The sequence below is a fragment of the Stegostoma tigrinum genome, chromosome 26 (assembly GCF_030684315.1).
Source record: "Stegostoma tigrinum isolate sSteTig4 chromosome 26, sSteTig4.hap1, whole genome shotgun sequence".
NCBI classification, from domain to species: Eukaryota; Metazoa; Chordata; class Chondrichthyes; order Orectolobiformes; family Stegostomatidae; genus Stegostoma; species Stegostoma tigrinum.
In genome coordinates, this window is record NC_081379.1 from 8,778,824 (window position 1) to 8,806,793 (window position 27,970).

Below are 27,970 nucleotides of genomic sequence, written 5' to 3' on the forward strand. Positions count from 1 at the left end.
TAGGCAGAAGGGAATAGTTTCATTCGGCATCACGTTCAGCACCACATTGTGGGCCGAAGGGCCCGTGCCTGTGCTGCACTGTTCTACGTTCTAAGTTCTATTTTCAATAGGTCCTGTTTTTGCTGAGGAAGGGGTAGTGGGGCTAGGTTGTGATTACCGAATGTGGGAATTCCGGCATCCAGCAATGCCATTCAAACTCAGTGCTGAGTTCAGGCTGAGCCTATTTCTGCTGGAGCAAGGGCCTTAGCCGATTGTGTGGGAGTGACAATTCTTTTGAGAAGATTTAAATCCTTTCGGATAAGACCTCTCAAAATTCCAAGTTGATAACTTATTCAGAAGGCCAGCCCTTGGAGCGTTGAGAAGCAAAACTGTTGGGTGGATTGGCCGTGCTAAATTTCCCATAGTGTTCAGTGATGTGTAGATTGGGTGGGTTATGATGGATGGGTCTGGGTGGGATGCATTGAGGGGTTGTGTGGATTTGTTGGGCTGAAGGGCCTGTTTCCACACTGTAGGGATTCTACGATTCTATGAAAACTGCCTGCCTCACCTCAAGAACTGAAGCAGTCCGATAAAGGAGCTTACTTCTGACCTGTGTCTGGGGTGATGGGTCCAATTCCCTCTAGCATCTGTCTCATTCCCAGACTATTCGGGGCATTGATTTTCCCCGAAGGGACTCAGCAGCAGAATTGCTGGCTGAAATAAATTACCAACAACCTGCTTGGTCAAGTTGCAGAGGTGAGATGACCACAGTTTTAATTACTGATAATGAGAACTGCAGATGCTGGAGAATCCAAGATAACAAAGTGTGGAGCTGGATGAACACAGCAGGCCAAGCAGCATCTCAGGAGCACAAAAGCTGACGTTTCAGGCCTAGAACCTTCATCAGAGAGGGGTCTCTCTGATGAAGGGTCTAGGCCCGAAACGTCAGCTTTTGTGCTCCTGAGATGCTGCTTGGCCTGCTGTGTTCATCCAACTCCACACTTTGTTATCACAGTTTTAATTACTGTTTGGCTAAAGGCATTAATTGAGGTTTTCGTGGAAAATTAGATAGACAGGAGCAATTTATTGACTTAGGCAGCCCATGTGATCTTGGCTATGGCAAAACTTTGCAACCCCTGTATGTACGAATAAATTATTGGTGGGATCATCTTTCTGCTCACTCTTCTGGGTGCAACGCTTTGAGACCTACTTCACAGTCGAAGACAGTGTTGTTCTTCTCCATTGGTCGACTCTCACTGAAACAAGAATGGATTGTGCAGTCAACGTGACAAACCAGAGGCTGTATATCATAGTCATCGCACCCATCCCTATGTCAGCAAGGTGTGATCTGCTGCCATTCCCAGACATCCAGCGATGGGACACATTTAGAAAATTTTTGAAATGAGCTGCAACATTTCGACAAGGTGGTGGAGGTCAGGAACGTTTAATCCTGTTCTGGAGTGTGAAAGGAGCAGCCAACAAGACGTACTGTCTCCTTGCATTAGATGTGTTAGCCACATCATGTGCACTTCCTCAACAGCAGACAGCAACAATCCAAACTTAATGCAAATTTTGAGAGGTATAGCAAGGAAAAACAATGGTCGCTTTCTCAAACCATCCGTGGATTGGCTGCTGACAGCAGTGAGCTGCACCATACCCATCATGATTTTGAACTAGACAGGCGTTGGGCCGCTGTTGAAATGTTTCTCTCCAACCTACCCCTCTCCTCCACTTCCCTCTACGTAAACAAGGAGACTGTAGCAGTCATCTCCATTACCCCAGTTTCACTCCAATTAACTACGGAGGGCCAGATTCCTTTGAGATTATTGCCGGATAATCCCTTCCCTCTGTAGGTGGGTAGCACCATTCCTCAGCTCAAGCAAAATGGTAAAAGCCATAACTAAGAGAATTGTTCAGCTTCAAAGAGCCTGCTCACCAAATTGTTTGCTCCTGTTAAAAAAAGTAGCACGGGTTCCATGTCGATCACTTTCCCTTACTCATGACACCCCACTTGCTAAAGACTGTCTGCTGGCATGTGTACGCTATAAGGTTACTAACCCTAGCTGCATTTGGTGACCTTTACTCTAAACAGTTGATGCACTTGAAAAGCTAATAGCTGCAGGATATTAAAAAAGAAGCCACCCACTGGGTGGAGAGTAGTCCTGGCCAGGGAAAGGGAAAGGAGATACAGCCAACGTTTTGAACGCATTTACCGACAAAATCATCTGGGGGCATAGTCCTCAGGGACACCAGTCAGGTTTTTCAGTTTGAGGGCCGTGTCAACAGTCTTGATGAAAATGTCAATCATCTTCCTCATCTCGGGCGTGTAGGGATCGTATTCCAGTTTGCGCAGGCCGGAGCGTTTGAAATTGCCGTCCTTTTGGCTTTCAACGCAAAGCAGCCGGTCATCAGAGACGTTAAGGCCCAGCACAGACACCATTTTCTTCAGCTGGTTGAACAGGTCACGTTTTAGATCTTCGTAATGAACCACCAGGACCTTCTTGCCGTATTTCAACCAGTCAAGTGTGTGGGATGCCCACCAAGGTGCATAGTTCTTCACAAACTCTGGCCACTCTGTCAAGCAAACAGATAAGATATTACAATTCGCAAAGGTTTCTTTTTCACATCTGAGGTAACCAAACTCAGAAACATACGCCGAAGGAAATACTCATTTTGTTTTACCAACTCCAACAGTTGTTGGTAAGCTCAGCCCCAGGGATCCTGCTGTCAGCTGCCTCTGAGTATCCCATCCAATAGCTCCATCATGTCTGACACTGGATTGGCAGACCCATGGATACTGAAGCCAACATTAACACAGTTACACACTCGGCCGATGCACACATTTCCCTGAATGGAAACACTGGTCATGAGTCAGAAATGTAATCTCTGAGTGGTCACCCTCAGTCCAAACAAATTCAATACCTCAGCTCAGGTTAGCGAATATGTTGCAGAGCAGGCATCCATCTGGTAGGTTCTAAATCAGCATTATTCGTACTAACTCCGTCCAGTGGTTTCCTACCAGAGCTGCTGAAGTAAGCAACTCATTAGCTTTGAGGGAGAGTCATCACAGAGACATAGGTGTCTCCCGCCCAGGAAAAGGCCTTTGCCCCATCGAGTCTGCACTGGTCGAAATCTAACTAATTATTTTAAACTAGCTAACAATTCGAAACTAACCGAACTATTCTAACCAATTTTTCAGCACGAAGCCCGCAGCCTGGTAGACCTTGGCAATGCAAATATATGTCCAAATACTACCTCAATGTTATGAGAGTTTCGACTTCTACCACCCTTACAGGCAGTGAGTTCCAGATTCTCACCACCTTTAGGGTGAAAATATTTCCTCGCATCTCCCTTAAACCTCCTGCCCCTTACCTTAAGTCTATTCCCCTGGTCAAGATGACTCCATCAAGGGGCATGTTCTTTCCTGTCTATGCCCCTAGTCATATGTGCCTCCCATAATTTTATACATCGCAATCGTGTCCCCACTCAGTCTCTTCTGCTCCATTGAAAACAACCCCACTCTATTCAATCCCTCTTCATAACTGTAACTCTCCAGCCAAGGCAAGATCTTGGAAAATCTCGTCTACACCCTCTCCAGCGCTACCACACCCTTCCTATAATGTGGATTCCAGAACTGCACACAATATTCTACCTGTGGCCTAACCAATGTTTTAGACAGTTCCAGCATCACCCCATTGCTCATAAGCTGTATGTCTTGGGAAGTATCTCTGATGTTTTCTTAATCACTTTATCTACCTGTTCCACTCCCTTAAGGGACTGGGAGACATGTACACCAGATCCTTGGTGCTTCAGGGAAAATATGTCAAATGGTAGGACCCTGGGAGCACTGCAGGCTCATCATCTCACGTTTGTGGTGGAGAAATGAAAACAAAGGAACACACTTGATATACATGGCTCTCAGGTATCTTGTTTGACCTATCCAAGTGCTTCAGAACGTTGAGGGCTGAGCATGTCAAATGCATGCCTTAGTTTGCATTTTTGTACCACAAAAGTGACTTGTTCTCCTTTTATGATGAGCCTGTAGGGGCTCCCAAAACTTGATTATTAAGTCCAACATTCCACCTTGCACAGTTTATCATTCTTTGTTGTAAACCACAAAGGGTGTTGGGCTTGAGATGCTTATTGCCTGGTTACCTAAACCTTCTACAATCCAAAATGGTGGTGTCAGAGACTGCCTTAAACCTGTGGAATCCACTCAATTAATACTCTGCAAAAGCGAAAGACAAATGCATGTTGCTTCTGATGAAAACATGAAGAACTTGTGAGGATAAATAAATACAGCACTATGTTAGGATATACTATTTGGGTGTCTAAGTATGGAATATTGTGCTTGGACAAAAACAACCTGTTACGATGAAGCTGTGAAGACATTTCTGTCACACAGGCAAATGTCCTAAAGGTAGCTTTATATGACAGAGAGCAAATGAGGAGCAGAAATGCAAATTCATAGCCTCACTGTCCTTCCTGTAGACACTTCCTTGCGAACACCTAATAATAAAGAGAACATTCAAGGTTTTTTAAAAATGATTGCACTTCTTTTACTTTGAAAAGTAGCTCCATTAGCCAGAAGATAGTAGGAACCGCAGATTCTGGACAACCTGTGATAATAAGGTATGGAGCTGGATGAACACAGCAGGCCAAGCAGCATCAGAGGAGCAGGAAGGCTGACGTTTTGGGCCAAGACCCTTCTTCAGAAAACCTGAAACGTCAGCTTTCCTGCTCCTCTGATGCTGCTTGGCCTGCTGTATTCATCCAGCTCCACACCTTGTTATCCCATTAGCCAGCAGTTATTTCTCAACTCTGGGCACCAGCCTCCTGGTTCAGGTAGCTGGGACGGAGCCATTGATGCTTCAGTATCTGAACTTCATGCTCGGTTTCTCCCAGTCAGATGTGCAGAGCAGATGCCTGATTAAGCAGCTAACTGTAGCCAAGTCCCCACTGAATCAGCTGAGAGAGAAGCTATTTCATTAGCAGATAGAGGGCAATTCACCTTGTGTAATCAAAGCACATAAAACTTTGCTTTACAATGGCCCTGAGGAGATCATAAAACTAATGCCACGGAACAGTGTGATAATTTAGCAGATACTTCAGCCTCAGCAAAGGCAGCAGCTGGGATGCTGGGATGCCATGTCTGGAGCTGAAAGATGAGGCTAGTGTCTCAACATGGCAAAGCCAACGCAGTGAGCTCACCATAACATCTCCTGCCATAGTTTGCAACAGAAATCCACAAACAATGAAGTCCTGTCTAATTATGTCACCTACAACATCTTCAAGCAAATAATGTTGTTGGCAACTATTTCATCAATTCAACATTTGTTGTCTCAATATGGGCTCTTTCTTGAGTCATCCAACCAGTTGATTTGAAATTCATGCACCCTACCTTCTGTTCTAAGTTTTCACCTGGGCAAGTGTAACGGGACCTCGGTGAGATTTACTTACACACAGCACTACACATTTAGGGGAAAGTCTCCTCATTTTTCCAACCATTGGTTTTTGATGATAGATAGGTTTGGGTAACGTCAACATAGTGATTGGAGGATATGGGGTGACAGTGTTAACTTGTTTGCAAAACTGCAATTACATCTTAGAGCTGTACAGCATAGAAACAGACCCTTTGGTCCAACTTGTACACAATGACCAGATATTCCAAATTAATCTAGACCCATTTTCCAGCATTTGGCCCAGATCCATTTAAATCTGTCCTATTCATGTACACACCCAGATGCCTTTTAAATGTTGTAATTGTACTAGCCTCCACTTCCTTTAGCAGGTCATTCCACACACACACCACCCTCTACATGAATAAGTTACCCCTTCACTCCCTTTTAAATCTTTCCTCTGTCACCTCATTGATGCCAATGTAGCAGATGCTTTGCTGAGGTTGAATAGATGGACTTTATGTCTAGGGTAGAAGACAGAGGTGAACACAGTATCAAAAACAAACTCTGGTGAACTTAATAGGTTTATACTCTCTGATTTGATATTTGATCTATCTCAAGGCCTGTTGTTTGGAGCTTGGCCCGTGTAGCAGGATTTTTTTCTGCAACTAAGTTGAGCATCCACATGTGAATCTAGAGTTTGTTATCAATGATTCAACCTCTATCTTCTCAATGTGGTGAAGTTACAAAAACTCCTCTTGCTCTCTTCAGATCAAAGGTGTAGCCTTGGGTACCAGCATGGATCCCAGTTATGCCTCCTTCTAAGTGGGGTACAAAATTGGAATTTGTTCCAATGCTACGCTGGCCCCACATACAACTCTTTGTCCGGTACATTGAGAATATCATCGGTGCAGCCTCCCTCTCTCATATGGAATTAGAAAGAATTACCAAGTTTGCTTACAATTTCCACCCTGTTCTCACCTTCACTTGGTCTGTCTCTGACCTATCCCTTCCCTCCCTTGACCTCTCTGTTTCCATTTCTGTGGATAGGCTGGCCACTGATACACTCCACAAACCAAACGACTCCCACAGTTACTTTGACTTTACATTCTCACACTCTGCTTCCTGTAAGGACTCCATTCCATTCTCCCAGTTTCTCCGTCTCCATCGCATCTATTCTGGCAATGACATCTTCCTCAGGGGGAGGGGAGACGCTCAGAAACATCTACCCGTTTCCTCAACCAAAGATTCCCCACCACTGTGGTTGCCAAGGTCCTCAGCTGTGTTGAACTCCTCTCCCATGCCTCTGCCCTCAACTCTTATCTTCTCTCCCAGAACAGTGATAGGGTCCCCCTAGTCCTTCACCTACCTTCCCAACAGCATTCACATCCAAAGGATCATGAGCTGCTCATTTCTGTCAACTCCAACGGAACACCATCCCCAAACACCTATTCCCTTTCTCTCCCTTGTCAGCTTTCTGCAGGGACCATTCCCTCCGAGGCACCCTGTTCCACTCCTCCTCTACTCCCAACATGTCCCCGTGACCCAACAGCACTTTCTCATGTAATAGCTGTAGGTGTAACACCTCATCATTTAATATCTCATTACCAAAGGCCCCAAACATACGTTCCAGGTGAAGTAACGCTTTACCTACACTTCACTCAATCTAGTCTACTGTGTTCGCAGCTCACAATGTGGTCCCCTCTGCACTGGGAAATGAAATGCCAACTTGCTCTCATTACGGAACACCTATGTTCTGTTTGTTGTATCGAGTTGCCTGGCACTTTAACACACTGCCATGTTCCCTGGCCAACATCTCTGTCTCTGTTGGCTTCCAGCGAAGCTGAGCATAAGCTGGAAGAGCAGCATCTCATTTTCTACTTGAGGCGCCTGCAGCTTTCAGGACTCAGTTGTGAGTGCAATAAGTTTATAGCCTGAATACGTTCCTCCCAGCCTTTTACGTACTCTCACACCTCAGGCCCTGTCATCACACAGGCTGCTTTCAGCATAGACAATGCATTTTCACCCACTAATGGTCCCGATTGGCAGCTTTTTTTGCTCCCTGGCTTACCATTACCAATCCCTTTGTCTGCCTAACATTCCTTATCTCCCTCAGAACTCTGTCTTCACCTATTTCTTACTCCTTTACTCCCTTCCACCACCCCTGTCTTCAACAACATTCCATGTTAGCCACCATCAGTCCTGAAGAAGGGTCGCTGAACCTGAAACATTAACTCTGCTTTCTCTCCACAGGTGTTGCCAGACCTGCTGAGTTTCTCCAACAATATCTGCCTTTGTTTCAGAGTTACAGCGTCCTCAGTTGTTTGTTTCATTTTAATTACAAAAACTATATGTTGCTTTTCAGGAAAGATTGGGCCACATTAATTTTTGTTGCTCCTATTTCTTTCATTTTTACAAAAAATCATGACCATTCCAGACAGACTTGACTGTGAAGCAGAACTCATGCCTCGGCTCATTTTCTTCGTTAATATTTGGCTATGGCACTGCCTGCTCTGTGAAGTTTAACCTTTCACTTAGTTCAAAGGCAACAATTGGAAAATTGTGGTCAATCCTTGACATTGAGGACTCTCTCCATCGTATTGGGTAGAATGACCACTGTACTAAATGGGATAAACTTGATGGGGCACCTATGAGGCATTGTGGGCCGTCAACAGCAACAGAATTATACTCCAGAACAATCTTCAAACTCATGGCCTGATACATCCCCCACTCAACCATTACCATCATGCCAGGGGATCAGCCCTGGTTCAATGGAGAGTGTAGCAGAGAATGCCAAGAGCAGTACCAGGCATACCCAAAAATAATATGTCAACATGGTGAACACAGGAAAATTTGTGCATCAACAGTAAAAGCAACAAGTGATAGATAAATCTATCACACAAGAAGAAATGGATCATATAGAATTGAATCCCTACAGTATGGAAACAGGCCTTTTGGCCCAACAAGTCCACACCAAACCTCAGAGCATCCCATCCAGACCCATGCCCCATAACCCACCTAATCTACACATCCCTCAACACTGTGGGCAAATTAGCATGCACATCTTTGGATGATGGGAGGAAACCAGAACACCCAGAGGACACCCACACAGACACAGGGAAAATGTGCAAACTCCACACAGACATTTGTCCGAGGGTGGAATCGAACCTAGGTCCCTGGCGCTGTGAGGCAGCAGCACTAACCATTGTTCTAAGCTCTGTAGTCTAACCAGATTCATTTGTGAATGGTGGTGGACAACGAAATAACTCAGTGGAGGAGGAGGCTTCACAAATATCCCCCTCCTCAACGATAGGGGAGTTCAGCACATCAGTGCAAAAAGTAAGGCTAAGGCATTTTCAACAATCTTCAGCCAAGTGGATGTTTTGTTTCGGCCTCCTTCAGAGTCCTATGTATTGCAGATACAGCAATTCAGTCGATTCTATTCACTCAATGTAATATCAAGAAACAATTAGAGGGGCTAGACTGCAAAGTGCCGGCAACAGAATTGAAGACTTGTGCTCCAGAGCTTGTCATGCCCCTAGCCAAGCTGTTCCAGTACAGCTACAGCACTAGCATACAAACAACAATATGGAAAAATTGCCCAGCTTTATCCTGTACACATTAAGCAGGACAAATCCAACGCGGCCAACTACTGCGGCAGCATGCTACTATCATCAGTAAAGTGGTGGAAGATTTCATCAACAACACTATCAAGAGCAGTGCTGTGAGTAACTCACCTGCCTGACTCCCCAAAGTCTGTCCACCATCTACAAGGCACAAGTCAGGAGTGTAATGGAATACTCCCCACCTGCCTGGATGGGTGCAGCTCCACCAACACTCAAGAAGCTGGACACCATCCAAGACAAAGAAGTCTGCTTGATGGGTATCACATCCACAAACATCCAGCCACTCTAACACTGACACTCAGTAGCAGAAATGAGCACCATCTACAAGATGAATTGCAGAAATTCACCAAAGGTCCGACATCAACTCCTTCCAAACATTGGCCACTTCCATCAAAGAGGATAACAGCAGCAGACGTGGGAACACCATCACATGCAAGTTCTTCTTCAAGCCACTTGCTATCCTGACTTGGAAATATATCATTGTTCCTGCAGTGACAGTGTGTCAGAATTCTGGCCCACCCTCTGTAACATGACTGTGTGTGCCCCTACACCACAGAAATTTGATTCGATTTGAAATATTGTTGTCACATGTACCGAGATACAGTGAAAAGAATTGTTTTGCACACTCACCAGACAAATCATACGTTACACAACTACATCAGAGTCATTCAGCACAATGCAGAATATAGTATTACAGCTATAGAGTAGGTACAGAGAATGATCAACTCTATTATAAGTATAAAATAATATAAATAAAATAATCAATATGTAAAATCTGATATTAAAAAAACCAATATATGAGAGATCATAGACTTCAACGATTCAAGAAGGCAGCTCATTATCACCTGCTCTTCTGTAATTAGGGATGACCAAAAAATGCTAGGAAAGACTACATCTCTGAATGAATGGAAAAAATGTACAATTAGTCACTTTCCTTCCCAACAATCCTGCCAATGAATCAGCAATGAGTACTCCGTCTATAAATTGACCTGCCTGAGCTAAGCCTTCTGTGTCGTCTGCAGATAACACTTGGAGTCACTGATTATGACCCCCGGTAGTGCTGAAATCAGCTAGAATACAATAAATGATACATCATAGACAAAACTCTTTGTTTTTCCAGTTGTACCTGAACCACTGGGACTATGTAGACAAGGGTCTATGAACTAAGATTGAAAATACTTGGAACAGTGCTGTTTTCTCTTGGTAATTTACTGGGATGTCCTGTGCTCAGTTCTGGAGCACACAAGGGGTTCAGAAGGAAGAACAACACCTTAAAACAGTTCACGCCAAACCTCTGCCCATTGTGAGATATTGCATTATAATTCTCTTTACTAATACAATCCCAAGCGCTCTATGTTTTCTACTTGGCATTTCCATTCATTCATCCATAACTCTTTATTAACTCACTCACAAATGCCCTATGTTTACTATACCGCATTTCCATTCACACATCCATAAAACAGCATTTTTTTAGTACATTTTACTCTTACAAGATAAAGTAAATTAAACATCCCATCCAACCCATTACTGTTTCTTTACACCAATTGATTCTTATTGGTTCCATGCTGCAAGCAGTGCTTAGGTCTGTTTCTGCATCAAAGGTTACATCTGAATAAGTGTTAATACTGTAACCTATCAGAACAATGCCATCCCCGCCAGAACTCACTCAAAATTTTGGAAAGATTATAAACCGTCTCTGGGGACCTGAGTAAATTGCAGAACTTCAAACAGTTTCATCCACTAGGATGCACTTTTTAAATCCATATTAAATAGGGCCTCAATCCCCGTTAAGACACTCACTATCAAAGAGCGCTTCCAGGAAACTGCATGAATGAATGGGTAAGAACTGTCAAAACCAGCAATTGTAGATGTGATCTCACGAACCAGCTGCGGCAGATCAGTTTAATATCCTCTATACTTTTACACATTCATCACTTATTTAGAGCATAGAGATCTTGTATGTTTGCTAACATTGCTAACTTTAAAGGCAAAAGGACTAACGCCTCTTAATAATGCAAGATCAGACCTGACAGACATTCTAATCCCATCAGGAGTAACAGCCAGCATTTAGCAAGTGCTCAAACCATCTCCTGATTCTTCAGGACAGGTTCTGTCAGGTCAAGGAGATGGGGATGGGAGGGAGGGTTCGACATGGGATGAGGCCAGGAGTGGGGAGATTTTGAAACTGGTAAAGTTCACATTGAGACCATTGGGTTGTCGGCTCCCAAGGAGGAATATGAGGTGTTGCCCTTCCAGTTTCGTGATGGTGTTGTTGTGACACTGGAGGAGGCCCAGGATAGACATCTTCTCTCCCACCTATTTGTTCCTCACACCTCACTGGCCAATCCCCACCACTCCCTATCTGCACTCACCTATCACCATCCCACCTACCTTCCCCAGCCCCACCCCTCCTCTTTCTATTTATTTCCCAGCTCTCTTCCCCCTCTCCCATTTCTGAAGAAGGGTCCCGACCCGAAATGTCAGCTTTCCTGCTCGTCTGATGCTGCCTGGCCCGCTGTGTTCCTCCAGCTCCACACTGCATTATCTCTGACTCCAGCATCAGCAGTTCTTACTATCTCTCACTGTAAAACTGTACTTGGGATTCCATTGTCACCTCAAGCTGTACGAGTGCAGATGTTCAATAAAGATGCTATTTTTGCCGCTCAACAAGTTCAGTCGTTATTGAACACGATCCCACACCATCAAAGTGTGACACGCAGTTTGAACTGCATGGAATCATTTCCAAACATCTTTCTTTCGAAATGAAGAGAGGCTTTATGATTGATTTGACCATTGCCTGTGCATTGTGCTTGTAAAGTAAACAATGATTGTTGTGTCGATGTGGGAACTGCTCTCTGTTAATGACACTATTTTGCTCAATAAGATCTGCTTGAGTTTGAAAGACGGGAAGAAGGCTCCACATGGTCAAAGGCGGTATCAAACTAAGCTTACAAGCTATGAGGGATAATGGGAACTGCAGATGCTGGAGATTCCAAGATAATAAAATGTGAGGCTGGATGAACACAGCAGGCCAAGCAGCATCTCAGGAGCACAAAAGCTGACGTTTCGGGCCTAGACCCTTCATCAGAGGGGGGGATGGGGGGAGGGAACTGGAATAAATAGGGAGAGAGGGGGAGGCGGACCGAAAAATGGAGAGTAAAGAAGATAGGTGGAGAGGGTGTAGGTGGGGAGGTAGGGAGGGGATAGGTCAGTCCAGGGAAGACGGACAGGTCAAGGAGGTGGGATGAGGTTAGTAGGCAGCTGGGGGTGCGGCTTGGGGTGGGAGGAAGGGATGGGTGAGAGGAAGAACCGGTTAGGGAGGCAGAGACAGGTTGGACTGGTTTTGGGATGCAGTGGGTGGGGGTGAAGAGCTGGGCTGGTTGTGTGGTGCAGTGGGGGGAGGGGATGAACTCGGCTGGTTTAGGGATGCAGTAGGGGAAGGGGAGATTTTGAAACTGGTGAAGTCCACATTGATACCATATGGCTGCAGGGTTCCCAGGCGGAATATGAGTTGCTGTTCCTGCAACCTTCGGGTGGCATCATTGTGGCAGTGCAGGAGGCCCATGATGGACATGTCATCAAGAGAATGGGAGGGGGAGTGGAAATGGTTTGCGACTGGGAGGTGCAGTTGTTTGTTGCGAACTGAGCGGAGGTGTTCTGCAAAGCGGTCCCCAAGCCTCCGCTTGGTTTCCCCAATGTAGAGGAGGCCGCACCGGGTACAGTGGATGCAGTATACCACATTGGCAGATGTGCAGGTGAACCTCTGCTTAATGTGGAATGTCATCTTGGGGCCTGGGATGGGGGTGAGGGAGGAGGTGTGGGGACAAGTGTAGCATTTCCTGCGGTTGCAGGGGAAGGTGCCGGGTGTGGTGGGGTTGGAGGGTAGTGTGGAGTGAACAAGGGAGTCACGGAGAGAGTGGTCTCTCCGGAAAGCAGACAGGGGAGGGGATGGAAAAATGTCTTGGGTGGTGGGGTCGGATTGTAAATGGCGGAAGTGTCGGAGGATAATGCGTTGTATCCGGAGGTTGGTAGGGTGGTGTGTGAGAACGAGGGGTATCCTCTTGGGGCGGTTGTGGCGGGGGCGGGGTGTGAGGGATGTGTCGCGGGAAATGCGGGAGACGCGGTCAAGGGCGTCCTCGATCACCGTGGGGGGAAAGTTGCGGTCCTTAAAGAACTTGGACATCTGGGATGTGCGGGAGTGGAATGTCTTATCGTGGGAGCAGATGCGGCGGAGGCGGAGGAATTGGGAATAGGGGATGGAATTTTTGCAGGAGGGTGGGTGGGAGGAGGTGTATTCTAGGTAGCTGTGGGAGTTGGTGGGCTTGAAATGGACATCAGTTACAAGCTGGTTGCCTGAGATGGAGACTGAGAGGTCCAGGAAGGTGAGGGATGTGCTGGAGATGGCCCAGGTGAACTGAAAGTTGGGGTGGAAGGTGTTGGTGAAGTGGATGAACTGTTCGAGCTCCTCTGGGGAGCAAGAGGCGGCGCCGATACAGTCATTAATGTACCGGAGGAAGAGGTGGGGTTTGGGGCCTGTGTAGGTGCGGAAGAGGGACTGTTCCACGTAACCTACAAAGAGGCAGGCATAGCTGGGGCCCATGCGGGTGCCCATGGCCACCCCCTTAGTCTGTAGGAAGTGGGAGGAGTCAAAAGAGAAGTTGTTGAGTGTGAGGACGAGTTCAGCTAGGCGGACGAGGGTGTCGGTGGAGGGGGCCTGGTCGGGCCTGCGGGACAGGAAGAAGCGGAGGGCCTTGAGGCCATCTCCATGCGGAATGCAGGTGTACAGGGACTGGACGTCCATGGTGAATATGAGGTGTTGGGGGCCAGGGAATTGGAAGTCCTGGAGGAGGTGGAGGGCGTGGGTGGTGTCACGGACATAGGTGGGGAGTTCCTGGACCAAAGGGGAGAAAATGGAGTCCAGATAGGTGGAGATGAGTTCGGTGGGGCAGGAGCAGGCTGAGACGATGGGTCGACCAGGGCAGGCAGGTTTGTGGATTTTGGCAAGGAGATAGAAACGGGCCGTGCGGGGTTGGGGAACAATGAGGTTGGAGGCTGAGGGTGGGAGGTCCCCTCAGGTGATGAGGTCATGAATGGTGTTGGAGATGATGGTTTGGTGCTCGGGTGTGGGGTCATGATCGAGGAGGCGGTAGGAGGTGGTGTCGGAGAGTTGGCGTCTGGCCTCGGCGATGTAGAGGTCAGTGCGCCATACTACCACTGCGCCACCCTTGTCTGCGGGTTTGATGGTGAGGTTGGGGTTGGAGCGGAGGGAGCGGAGGGCTGCCCGTTCTGCGGGGGAGAGGTTGGAGTGGGTGAGAGGGGTGGAGAGGTTGAGGCGGTTGATGTCTCGACGGCAGTTGGAGATGAAGAGGTCGAGGGAGGGTAGGAGGCCTGGGGGTGGTGTCCAGGAGGAGGACTTGTGTTGGAAGTGGGTGAAGGGGTCAGTGGAAGGAGGGTTGGGTTCCCGGTTGAAGAAGTAGGCATGCAGGCGAAGACGGCGGAAAAACTGCTCTATGTCCGACCGTGACTGGTATTCGTTGATGTGTGGTTGTAGGGGGACAAAAGTGAGCCCCTTGCTCAGGACTGACCGTTCGTCCTCAGTCAGTGGGAGGTCTGGGGGGATGGTGAAGATGCGGCAGGGCTCAGTGTGGCTGTCTTCTCTGGGGTTGCAGGCTGTGGAGGTTGTGGTATACTGCATCCACTGTACCCGGTGCGGCTTCCTCTACATTGGGGAAACCAAGCGGAGGCTTGGGGACCGCTTTGCAGAACACCTCCGCTCAGTTCGCAACAAACAACTGCACCTCCCAGTCGCAAACCATTTCCACTCCCCCTCCCATTCTCTTGATGACATGTCCATCATGGGCCTCCTGCACTGCCACAATGATGCCACCCGAAGGTTGCAGGAACAGCAACTCATATTCCGCCTGGGAACCCTGCAGCCATATGGTATCAATGTGGACTTCACCAGTTTCAAAATCTCCCCTTCCCCTACTGCATCCCTAAACCAGCCGAGTTCATCCCCTCCCCCCACTGCACCACACAACCAGCCCAGCTCTTCCCCCCCCACCCACTGCATCCCAAAACCAGTCCAACCTGTCTCTGCCTCCCTAACCGGTTCTTCCTCTCACCCATCCCTTCCTCCCACCCCAAGCCGCACCCCCAGCTGCCTACTAACCTCATCCCACCTCCTTGACCTGTCCGTCTTCCCTGGACTGACCTATCCCCTCCCTACCTCCCCACCTACACCCTCTCCACCTATCTTCTTTACTCTCCATCTTCGGTCCGCCTCCCCCTCTCTCCCTATTTATTCCAGTTCCCTCCCCCCATCCCCCTCTCTGATGAAGGGTCTAGGCCCGAAACGTCAGCTTTTGTGCTCCTGAGATGCTGCTTGGCCTGCTGTGTTCATCCAGCCTCACATTTTATTATCTTACAAGCTATGAGGTCTTCTTTTTGTTGCTGATAATCCAACACTGTTTTTAACTCGTTACATTATTCGAAAACTGAGTCTAGGTCTCAGTCTAATGAAATTGTTAAGCTCGAGAGGGTTCAGAAGAGATTTACCAGGATGATTCCGGGAATGGAGGGTTTGAGTTCGGCTTGGAACTTTTTCGCTGGATCTAGGAGGTTGAGAGGCTTATGAAATAATAAGGAGTATATATAAAATGAATGGCAGATGTCTTTTCCCCAAGATGGGGGATTTCAAGACCGGGGGCATATTTTAAGGTGAGAGGAGAAAGATTTAACAAAGATGTGGGGGGAAATTTTTTTAATACAGAGTGACTCATGTGTGGAATGAAGTTCCAGAAGAAGTTGTAGATGCGGGTACAAATGTAGTGTTTAAAAGACATTTAGGTAAGCACATGAATAAGAAATATCTGGAGGGATATGGAATAAATGCATGCAGGTAGGACTAAGTTCAGTTTGGGAAAATAGTTGGCACGGACTGGTTGGACCAAAGGGTCTGTTTCTGCACTGTATGACTGTATGACTCTCCGAAATGGATATATCACTTGGGTGCAGTTTGAAAAGTTCAAAGGATATTGACCAAATGCCAGTTGAATCAAGCCAGCAGACTCATGATTGAATCAAATCTGGCTTGCTAAAACCTTTCAGGATATTTCATTCTGTCTCTCAGTGTTAGAACAAATAAGGCAATGCCTCAGTTTGAGCCTTTGAATCTGGGAGGTGGAGAGAGGGAGGGGGCAGAGAAAACAGGGTGTGCCATGGACAAAATGAAAACCTCAATCTGACACTGTAATGAGCGATGGGCCTGATGGTGTTGTCACCATGTGGTAATGTTGTCCAGTTGTTGGCCCGGGTACACAAGCCAGGAGTTGGGTTGCAGAGGGGGAAGGGAATGCAAAGGGATGGAGGATTGGAAAATGGAGATGGCGTTGCAGCTATTTTGATCGTGTTCAGTTCAACTGTGACACATGTCACCCTGAGAGTCGATATTATTTCATAGTAATATGTGTATGTTTTCCAATTATGTTACTTTATTAACCCTAGCTCCAAAAGGCACTTCTTTTTAAATGTGTTTTAAATATCAATGTGAGAGTGCAGGGAAGTGGAGCTGAAATGCCCATCAGCCATGATTTAAATGGCGGAGTGGGCTTGATGGGCTGAATGGCCTTGCTTCCACTCCTACGTCTTATGGTCTTATAGTCTAAGGTCAGCGCATGGTGGACATGAGGTTAGACACAACACAGAGTGGAGCTAGAGGAACACAGCAGGCCAGGCAGCATCAGAGGAGCAGGAAAGTTGGCGTTTCGGGTCGGGCTTGCTATCTCTGGACATTGCGGTGAGTTGACATGGTAGATGCAAGGGCAAGGATGATAGCTTGAGGGCACAGGTTGACATGAGTTGGCACTAAGTTGGAATAAAGGAACATGGGATGTGGGTGGCAGGACATAGTTTGTCACAGAGAGTATGAATAACCATTGGGGATGCAAGGAGGGCATGATAGATTGATTTATTGTCACATGTGCTAAAGTACAGTTAAAAGCTTTGTTTGCAAACAGTAAAGGCAGATTATAAAGCAAGGATGCACAGATCAAAAAAACTTAGAGGCATACAGGTTACATCGCACAGGGTGTGTGCAAAGTGGGATGAATGTTAGCAGGGTTAGTGTTATTTGAGGCTAGACAGTGGAAGCTGTTCCTGAACCTGCTCATGCATGAGTTCAAGCTTCTGTATCTTCTGCCTGAGGGAAGGGGCTGTGGGAGATCACTACCGGGGTGAGATGGGTCTTTGATGATGTTGGCCGACTTTCTGCAGCAGCGAACTACGTAAATAGATTCCATGGATGGGAGCTTGGCTTCTGTGATGGTCTGGGCTGTGTATGCCACCTTCTGTAGTCCTGGGCTGAGCAGTTGCCATACCAGGTCATTATGCACCCGCACAGTTTGCTTTCAATGGTGTGTCTGTCGAAGTTGGTGAGGGGTCTTATTGGTCATGCCAAATTTCCTGAGCTGCCTGATGAAGGAGGCATTGTTGTGCCTTCTTGACTGTCGCATCTAAGTGGGAAGTCCAGGACAGGTTGTCAGTTATCGTCACTCCAGGGAACTTGACACTCTCCAGCCTCTCACCCTCTGTTCCATTGATGTTCTTCTCCTTTCTTTCAGAAATCAATGATCGGTTCTTTAGTTTTGCTGACATTGAGAGAGACATTATTATCATTGCACCACGTCACCAAGCCCTCTATCTCCCTTCTCTATTTTGACTCATTGTTGTTAGATATCCGTCCCATCACAGTCAAGCTTTCAGCAAATTTATAGATGGTGTTTGTTCGAGGTGGCAGTGGTTTAGTGTAGATGGGGCATGGGGAAGCTGCGGCAGATGTGAGGGGTTGTACAAGTTACAGGGATGTCTTTTGTTTTATTCTTTTTAAAGAAATTGTTGAAAAAATGCCATCTTATCGAGCTGGGCTGCCTGCCTTGCCTATCTTGTAGCCAACAGCTCCTGTACTGGTTCTTGGGTCAATCACCATGACTTCTTACAAACCCAGTATCTATCCAATCCTTTCCCCATCTCTCAAATGAAAATACTATGTTCTGGGTACCTGTTTCGAGTCAAGTATATGGCACATTTATGTGATGGAATACTCCCCATTTATCTGGATGAGTACAGCTCCAATAAGACTCAAGAAGCTTGACACCATCCAGGGCAAAGCAGCCTGGCTGATTGGCACCACATCTACAAACATGCACTCCCTCCCGATCATCACTCATTGTACCAGCGTGTGCTACCTATAAGATGCACGGCAGAAATTCACCAAGCGTCCCTCGACAATATTTTCTAAACCTACAACCACTTCCATTTAAAAGTACACGGGCAGCAGATACATGGGAACACCACACCCTACAAATTCCCCTCCAAGCCACCCACCAGGCTGACATGGAAACATATCGCTCTTCCTTCAGTGTTGCTCAGTCAAAATTCCCACCTGAATGGTACTGTACGTGTGCCTACAGTACATAGACTGCAGCTCACCGCCACCTCCTCAAAGGTAATTAGAAATGGGCAATAAATGCTGACCAGCCAGTGATGCCCAAATCCTATGAGTGAATAACAAAAAAGACTAGATTTCACCTGCCTTTTGGGCAGAGTGTTCCAGAGCACAACAACTCACTACAAACAATAATTTCCCATATTTAATGATGCAGCAGGTTTAGAGGGCCACACCTAATCCATTTTCCTATGTTTCTGCTGGTTCTTCTGGTTTCTTTGTCAATAAGATCATGGCTGATCTTTTTGTGGACTCATCTGCACTTATCCACCCACTCACCATAATCCTTAATTCCTTTACTGTTCAAAAATCTATCTATCTGAGCCTTAAAAGCAGTCAATGATGTAGCCTCAACTGCTTCATTGGGCAGGGATTTGCATAGATTTGCAACTCTTTGGCTGAAGAAGTTTCTCCTCAACTCAGTCCTAAATCCGCTCCACCTTATCTAACCTATTGCCTTCATAATTTTGTATGTTTCTGTACAAACTTCCCCTTCTTCTAAATTCTGATGAGAATAGTCACAGTATACTCAATCTCTCCTCATAAGCCAAGCCTGTCAACTCTGGCACCAACTCAGTGAACCTGTACCCATTCCAATGCCAGTACATCCTTTCCCAAGTAGGGAGACCAAAACTGTGCACAGTACTTCATAGAACATAGAACATTACAGCACAGCACAGGCCCTTCGGCCCTCGATGTTGTGCCGACCTGTCATACCGATCTCAAGCCCATCTAACCTACACTATTCCATGTATGTCCATATGCTTGTCCAATGACGACTTAAATGTACCTAAAGTTGGCGAATCTACTACCGTTGCAGGCAAAGCATTCCATTCCCTTACTACTCTCTGAGTAAAGAAACTACCTCTGACATCTGTCCTATATCTTTCACCCCTCAATTTAAAGCTATGCCCCCTCGTGCTCAACGTCACCATCCTAGGAAAAAGGCTCTCCCTATCCACCCTATCTAACCCTCTGATTATTTTATATGTTTCAATTAAGTCACCTCTCAACCTTCTTCTCTCTAATGAAAACAGCCTCAAGTCCCTCAGCCTTTCCTCATAAGACCTTCCCTTCAAACCAGGCAACATCCTAGTAAATCTCCTCTGCACCCTTTCCAAAGCTTCCACATCCTTCTTATAATGCAGTGACCAGAACTGTATGCAATACTCCAAGTGCGGCCGCACCAGAGTTTTGTACAGCTTCACCATAACCTCTTGGTTCCGGTTCCGGTTCAAGTGTGGTCACATCAGCACCCTATATGACTTCAGCATAGCCTCCTATTTTTAACCTCCATCCCTCTTGCAATGAAGGATAATATTCCATTTGGCTTCTTAATTACCTGCTGCACTTACAAACCAACTTTTTGTAATTCATGCACCAGGATACCCAGGTCCCTCTGCACAGCAGCATGCTACAATTTTCACCATTTAAATAATAGTCCATTTTGCTGTTATTCCTGTCAAAATGGATGACCTCACATTTACCAACATCTGCCAGACCTTTGCCCAGTCACTTAAACAATCTATATCTCTCTGGCTGATCGGTATGTTCTCAATACCATTCTCACCCTGGTTCATATCCCTAATATTCTTGTTAAACGAAAATCCATTGAAAGTGTTTTGGACTCAAGTATATGGAACAAATATGTGATGGAAATGATGGCGAGTGGCTCAGAGGGGAACTTGCAGGTGGGTGGTATTCCCATGTATCTGCTGCCCTCGTCCCTCTAGATGGAAGTGGCTGCAGTTTTGGAAGGTGCTGCCTGAGGATATTTGGTGAATTCCTGCAGCCCATCTTGTAGATAATATACACTCTGCTGCTGAGCATTGGTGGTGGAGGGATTGGATACGTGTGGATGTGATGCCAATTAAACAGGCTGCTTAGTCCTGGATGGTGTCCAACTTCTTGAGTGTTGTTGGAGCTGCCTCTATCCAGGCAACTGTGAAGTATTCCATGCCATTTAATGTTCCCTGTATTTGACTTAGAAATAAGGCCATTGGATCGTCACCCTCGAACAGTGTTCCATAGGTTTCCAGGACTCTTTGTCAGGAAAGTTTGCTTCCTGACTTAATCCCTGAATAACACATTTCTGATTTAAGTTAATGTCCCTTGTTCAGGACACTCCCTACACAAACGCTGCTTTCTGCACCAGGGGAGCTAGTTTCTCTCTATCTCCCCTGTCTCCATCACAAAGCCTTTGCAACATTGGTCTCCTAAGTTTCTTTGTGACGTGTGGTCTTCGCCAAAGTGAGGAATCCCTGTTTTGAAGTTTGAGGAACAGACTAGGAATACCATGCACTGCAGCATCTGGTCCTCTGAAACAAAACTCCACTGGATAACACAATAGCACTGCTGCAGTCCTATATCCCACTCCTGGAGAGTTAGCGAACAGAGAACTTGGGGAGATGTGAAGCACTGAGTCTCCTCAGGGCCCAGGTAAAGCAAGGTGATGCACAAATGGCTACCAGGCTGTGCACTGAGTGTTGATGTAGCAGATTGGACCGACGAATTAAATTGAGATGTGGTGAATGGAACAATTTGGAGTCAATTCTGTTTGATGAGTAAGAGGGAGCAAAGTGAGTTCATTTGAGACAAAAATGTAATCAAGTCTTGAGTGACTTGTGACATTCATTTGTGTATCATCCAGTTGACAGAGTATCTAATTGCAATATCAAAGCACCAGTTTAGTTATTTCTTCATTATCAGGCAATCCCCATTGTATTTGAACCTGCAAATTAATGATCTTCCCTGGAGTAATGAGCATATTTTTACAACCCATGTCTGTCATAAGAGTTTACAATTTAGCGGACCCTTGAGCATAATTTATGCTGTTCCATAAAATCAACATGAATTTAAAGACCATAACAAAAAAAGATGATTAAAAAGGTAACAGCTAACTTTTGAGAAGCTGTTAATTTCATGTCAATTTCCAGAACTCAAATATGAGAGTTGAGTGGGACGCTGCCTGGCACATTATGTTCTGAAATTCCACAATACAGGTGTGTTTCTGCTTAATGTTCTGATACATAGCAGACCCATCCCACAACGGGTCAGTACACCAAGTATTGCCAGAGAATAGCTCTTGCCATTGCAAATGGGTTGCCAGAGGGAACTGGGATCAACCACCAGCCTCTAGTGCAGAAGGGGAAACGTGCAGGTCAATACATGACACCTGATCCCAACTAAGTCTGCTTGCCGGAAATAGGTAACCATCCTCCATTCCCACATGCTCTTTTTCAGGATGTCTGCATTGTAGAACTCCCTACATCTCCCAGTCTTCTCCACTTCCTGCTGTTTTATAAAACCCACTCTTGGCATCACCTTTCAGATGGCAAAAGGCAGGCAGAGAGTCCGAGATAGGGTGAGAATAGATTTGGTACCTCCTGTGTTTCCCATGAGCGTGGGTTCAGATTTGAGGTGGACGCTTGCTACTTTGAACCTTATTTCCTCTTTGCAATCTTGATATTCTCCTCCACGATGAAACATATCCTTCACTTTGAATTCACGAGCAGGAAAGAAAACATTGCATTTTCAGATGCCCAAATATTTTTACTTCCTGACATGCTAAGCGAACCAAAAGAGTTTAATTTCGTCTTAGGGACGAGCCTCCTCTTTTATCCTACATCATAACATCACTCAGGAACAGTTCAGTTTTCCATCAAATATCATTACGAGTTCATAGATGCAATATTTGCTAATCCTTACTGTCAATTTTATAATATAGAAACTTCATTCAATGCATTCTCTTTAATTTTAACAGATCAAAAATAATCTATCCTTCTAAGTATACACTAGAAAGATGCAGAATGTTACTATGATGCGATTAAACCTTTTCTTGCAAGTCCACCGAGTCATCAGCCAAGATAAACCTTGGTTTGATACATAGTATTGCTCCAATGAGCCTGCCAAACAATATACCTCAACCAGTCAACTTCCTGTTGTGATACCAGAGTGGATGTGCAATTCCAGATATTTTAAAAGTTGCTAGGAGCGAGCTTACAGAATTGGTGACAATCTGCAAACAATGGATGGACACATGGTCTACTCCCAACTAAAAGTGTGTAAGTGAAAACAGAAACTACTGCGGATGCTGTTAATCAGAAACAAATGTAGAGATTGCTGGAAAAGCTCAGCAGGCTGGGCAGCATCCGTGAAGGGAAATCAGAGTTAATATCTTGGGTTCACTGACCCTTCCTCAGAACCGTTCTCAGAAAGTTGCTCAACCTGAAACACCAACTCTAATTTCTCCTGACAAATGTTGCCAGACTTTCCCAGCGATCTCTATGTTTGAAACTGTGTGAAGACTATCCAAACTTTTGCTGGTCTAATACAGAATCAAATAGCCTTTCCAGAGTTAAGAAGATCCCAGCTTTTAAGTTAAATCTGTGCGGAATTAGTTGCCATGTAAAGTATTGCCTCACCAAAGCTTCCCCATCACTATTACTGCTCTACAACTCCTGATAGCAGTTACAAACTGGAGTGAGGCAGGGTCAGACATGACTTTGAAACCCTCAGTAATAAACAGCATGTACTATATTGGAGGCTGGTTCAGTGCCCAGGAAACAGTAGAGCAGCAAGTATTATCATCTCTGTTAAAATAAAACTAGCACAAACATATGTAAGGGGAAGCAAGACATGCCTGTGAAGAGGATGGGAATTGGCAGGTAGGTGAGTCTCAGGTACATTACAGAGTATCAGCAATGATCAAGTTGAATGGAGGAGCAGGCTTGAAGAGTCAAATGACCTACTCCTGCTCCTAGATTCTATGTTTCCAACAAACTTTTCACTAATCGGGCTGAAAATTTACAATGCAAAATGGGAAAAAAAACTAGAAAACAAGGAACAATAAAAGTTTTCTGTAGGAACTCCATAGACATTCAAGAGAAAGAGAGAGAGCTTCAGCTCATAATAGTAACCTCGATCCACACTGTAATGCCAGAGGTGAAGTGAACAATGTTCCCACTCACTGCAACTCCCAATACCCTAATCTTTACCTATTTGATTAAGCTATAACAACATATTTCCCCTCCGTTAATACTTATTTTAATGTCTGCCTAATAAAATATTCTGCTTCTTCATTTAAAAGGATTCTGAAAGTATCATTCAATGTATTACAGTTAATTTCAAACAAGCTTACAGCTCAATTGTGCATATCATTGAAAAGACCCAAGAGAGTTTCTCATGGTTTGGCTATGTTCCAGGATATAATTCAATCAGGCTGCTTTGTAAAGGGACGTAACCCACACATTTAAATACTTTTCTCAGCTAGTCTATGCTGAGCATTTTTTTTAATATTAAAGCACCAACTTTAGCTGGAGATAGAAGGAACTGCAGATGCTGGAGAATCTGAGATAACAAGGTGTAGAGCTGGATGAACACAGCAGGCCAAGCAGCATCAGAGGAGCAGAAAAGCTGACGTTTTGGGTCTAGACCCTTTGAGGTGTTTCAGCTTTCCTGCTCCTCCAATGCTGCTTGGCCAGCTGTGTTCATTCAGCTCCACACTTTGTTAACTTTAGTTGGAGTTTGTTTTAAGTGACATGGCAAGTTGCATCACTGTTCTGCACTCTGACAGAGGAACTGAAACACAGGGGTGTCGCAGGGATAGCCCATTCAGCCCCTCAAACCTGCCATTCAGTTAGATCGTGTCTGGTTCTTATTTCAAGTCCACTTATCAATCTGGGTGATAGCACTTGTTGAATAAAAATCAAGCAATCTCAGTTTGAAAATTTCAATTGACAGCACCCACGCTCCATGCCTCCCCACACCCTCAACAACCCTTAATGGGGGAGAATGTTTCTGTACCCCGTTTCCTGAAAAATAGCCGGGTTCTAATTTTAAGTTGTGTTCCCCTTGTTCTGGACTCTTCCATCAGAGGAAACAGGTTTTCTCCAGTGACCAAGTGACTCCTTTCTTTATCTCATTTTTCAGTGTGGTCATTCCTTATTCTTCTATACATTAAGGAATTCCAGTCTAAGCCTTTCAGATGATTAAATGAGTTTACATAAGATGCTGTTCCTTAAAAGGATCCAGGGCTTTGTAGCAAATATCCAGTGCATAACTCGCATTTTTTTCAAATATAACTTGTAGTTTTAGAAGAATTAAAGTTTTAATTATAAATAAGTGGGTCTATTAGATTGAGAAGCTGATAAGCAACTCTGATGTCAAGCAAGTCAAGCAAGTCTGGGTTTAAGACATAGGAAAGGTAACCTGGGTTAATTTGACAAAGTGAGAGGTGGAAGTGCAAAACTTAAACTGCAAACGACCCAGCTCTAGGCATGTAAAGGAACCAGATGTTCTGCATTTACTTCAATAAAAGATGTAAAATGTGCAAGCAGCTCCTAAATCTAAACAAAGTAAAACTAAATTTTAAAAGAGGACATGAAATTCTGGAGAGAAGAAAATTATATCCATAAGAAATGTGAATTTATCATATGGGTTATTAAAGCAAAGATACAAAAGCAGGAGTTGCTGGAAAAGCTGAGAATTCTGATGAAAGGTCACCAGCCCCAAAACATTAACTGATCTTTTCTTCGCAGATGCTGTCAGACCTGCTGAGCTTTTCCAACAACTTCTATGTTTGTTCCTGATTTACAGCATCCGTAGTTCTTTCAGTTTTTATCAACTCAAAGAGTTGTGTTGAAGGTAAACTAATTTGTTTTGTTTCTTTTTGAACTCATTTGAAAATATGTCAAGTTACCAAAGAGGCCATGATTCAGAGAAGGATCATGCTTAAAAGGATCGTTGGTTTGATTTCATCAATGTGTGCCTGTTGGCAGAAAGAAATAGTATAGTTCAGAAACAGACTGACACCTTTGCAGCTTTGCTTTTGGTGCAGTTTCCATCTCAAAAGATACAGATAGTGAACAGGAGGTGAACATCCTGGAAGTAGTGTTTGCTCTGATTAATGTCTTTTTAATTACAAAATAAAGTTTGTTTTAGTTTAAAAAAAGTAAACTCTTACAGCATAATTCTGTCAGTTACATGCCAGGTGTTGAGATTTCAAGGTCCCAAACAGAATCATAACAGCGTACTTGAATTCATAAAAAAATTAAACCAATAAATTATTTTGCTGCCTGGACATAGACCTGGATTTGTGGGTGGCCAACACGTACAAAAACTACTAAATGATCATTTCTCAGCAGTTTCACTGGATAGCAAGATGAAAATTTATGCTTGACGAGGCAAACTGCAGACATATGAGACATTATCCTTGCTAAAGAATGGGCATCTACCGAGCAGTAACATGCACCACTTGCCCTGTCTTCACACTCAGGTCAACCAAGGCACCATGTTAAAATATTTCTGGGCATCAAGTACTCTGACAAATTTATTTTTTTGACGGGCAGAGCTTTGAGTTCCATGCATTCCAAACAGCATGTCTGGTACTCAGAGTACACATACAGCTTAGAGAGAATATTGCTAGGCACCCACACTGCTTTCGGATACCACCATAGTAAAGTGGACCAGGAGTAGGGAGAATATTCCAGCATTGGCCGACCTTTCGATGATCAGCTAAGGCACAGCTGGTAGTGCATTTATTTCTGAACCAGGAAGACCCTGTGTTCAAATCTCAATCGTGGGCCTAAGTGCTGGAAACACCCAGGTTGTTGGTGCAGCGCAGTTCTAAGGGAGCACTGCACCGTTGGAGATGCTGTCTTTCAGATGAGACATTGAACTGAGGCTCCTTCTCCCTTTTCAGGTGAATGTAAAACATTCCATGTCATTAATTCAAGGAAAAGCAGGGCAGTTCTCTCTGAAGTCTTGGCAATATCAACTCCTCAATCAACGTCACCAAAAAGAAGCATTATATTGAGTAATTATGACGCTGTTAGCTATATTCATAATAAAAATAAATGCTGGTGGAATATGGATGTTGGACTGTGATGATGACACAACCAAAGCAGGATCTAACCAAATTGCCTTGACTGCTTGGCAGTCCCAGGCTGGCGTGGTAATTCCCAATCTCAAAGCTTCATAATGCTGCTCCTCATGCTCAAAAGCAAAATTCATCTTCCTCCCTCTCCACATCCTTCTGCAGCACCAAAGAACTTTGGAATCTCTTTAGTCTCACCAACAAACCTCCCTCTCCCCCACTCCCACTGGTCTTCCTCCTTTGAAAAGCAAATCAAGTGTATCATCACTCAGCCTTGGCACTTCACAATCAAGCCTCTCTTTTGACTGTTTGCTGCTTTGGTGGCCTCTTCAGTGAAGTCTCCCAATGGTAAATGGGCTCTTTTCAAGCCACCGGAGCCCCAAATGATTGCTTTCCCACTGCAGAGAGACAACTGCTGGTGGTTTAACCTGATGGGCACCAGATCTCAAGCAAGGGGAGGTGCAGAGGACAGTCCTTCATGGTAACATCAACTGGTGCAGGAATTGAACCCTCTCTGCACTGCAAGCCAAGCACCTGAGCTAGTGAATCACTCATGAATGAGTCGATCCTTTCATTAGAAATAACAATAAAGTAATTTCAAGGCATGACAGCATCATTGGTCACACCAACGCATTCCTAATTACCCAGAGGGCAGTTAAGAGCCAACCACATTGTTGTGCTGCTTCTAGTGTCACGTATAGTCCAGACCAAGTAAAGATGGCAGTTTCCTTCCCTAAAGGCTATTAGTGAACCAGATAAGTTTTTCCTGACAATTGATTCATTCAACTCTTAATTCTAGACATTTATTGAATTCAAATTCTACCATCTGCTGTGGCAGGATTCGAACCCAGCCCCCCAGAATATTACCCAGGTCTCTGGATTCACAGTCCACTGCTGACACCACTAGGCCATTGCTCCCGAAATTTGAAGATGTGCACATTCAGAAGCATCCAGCACCGAAAAGGTTAACATCATACATTTGTTCAAACTGAGTGGAAACCCTGAGGCAACACCTCATAAGTCTATTTTATACAAGTTTACATTGGCAATCCTAATGCATATCTTCAGTGTGGTACAGCTGCAGGTTCTTTATGTGCCATATACTAGATTTCATCGGAATATGGGATTCAATCTATAATTATCTCTTTTTGATGGTCCAAGAAAGACTTTGCTGCACGTAACTCAATTCCCTACGACAACTTCAAGCAGTTATTTGACATTTTAAAACTCTTTACTTGACAGAGGAGCTTAAAAATATACCAGAAAATTAAGATGCCATCTGCCTTTCTGGGTATTAACACTCCATGATAATTTAAGAGAGATGAATGGCTTATTAAAACAATGCATATCACTCCGGGACAAAACTAACATGTCAAGATGGTGGCAAAATAATCTAAATGTTGTATCTTCTATGCTTTGATGAATTATAAAGAAGCTGCTTTCATTGAATGCCTAGCAGTAGATAAACCTTTCTCTCGAGACAGCTCCTGTGAGTTCAGGGAAAGGAGATTGGATGTGAAAAAATGTTGACCTGAAAGCTAAGAGGTATCTTTGGTGAGGGTTATCAAGGATTTTTCCCATTTCC

At 44.9% G+C, this 27,970-nt stretch overlaps 1 protein-coding gene across 6 annotated transcripts in view; it reads right to left on the reverse strand.

Annotated features, from left to right (window-relative positions):
* Positions 1 to 964: 964 nt before the first annotated feature.
* wscd2 (WSC domain containing 2) overlaps positions 965 to 27,970 on the reverse strand; it is a 543,379-nt gene continuing 516,373 nt past the window's right edge. For all 6 annotated transcript variants that reach the window (XM_048555729.2, XM_048555734.2, XM_048555732.2 and 3 more), the window contains one exon: positions 965 to 2,553. In XM_048555729.2, coding sequence (XP_048411686.2) covers positions 2,201 to 2,553 — 353 coding nt within the window. In that variant the 3' untranslated portion in view covers positions 965 to 2,200. The remainder of the gene's footprint in view (positions 2,554 to 27,970) is intronic.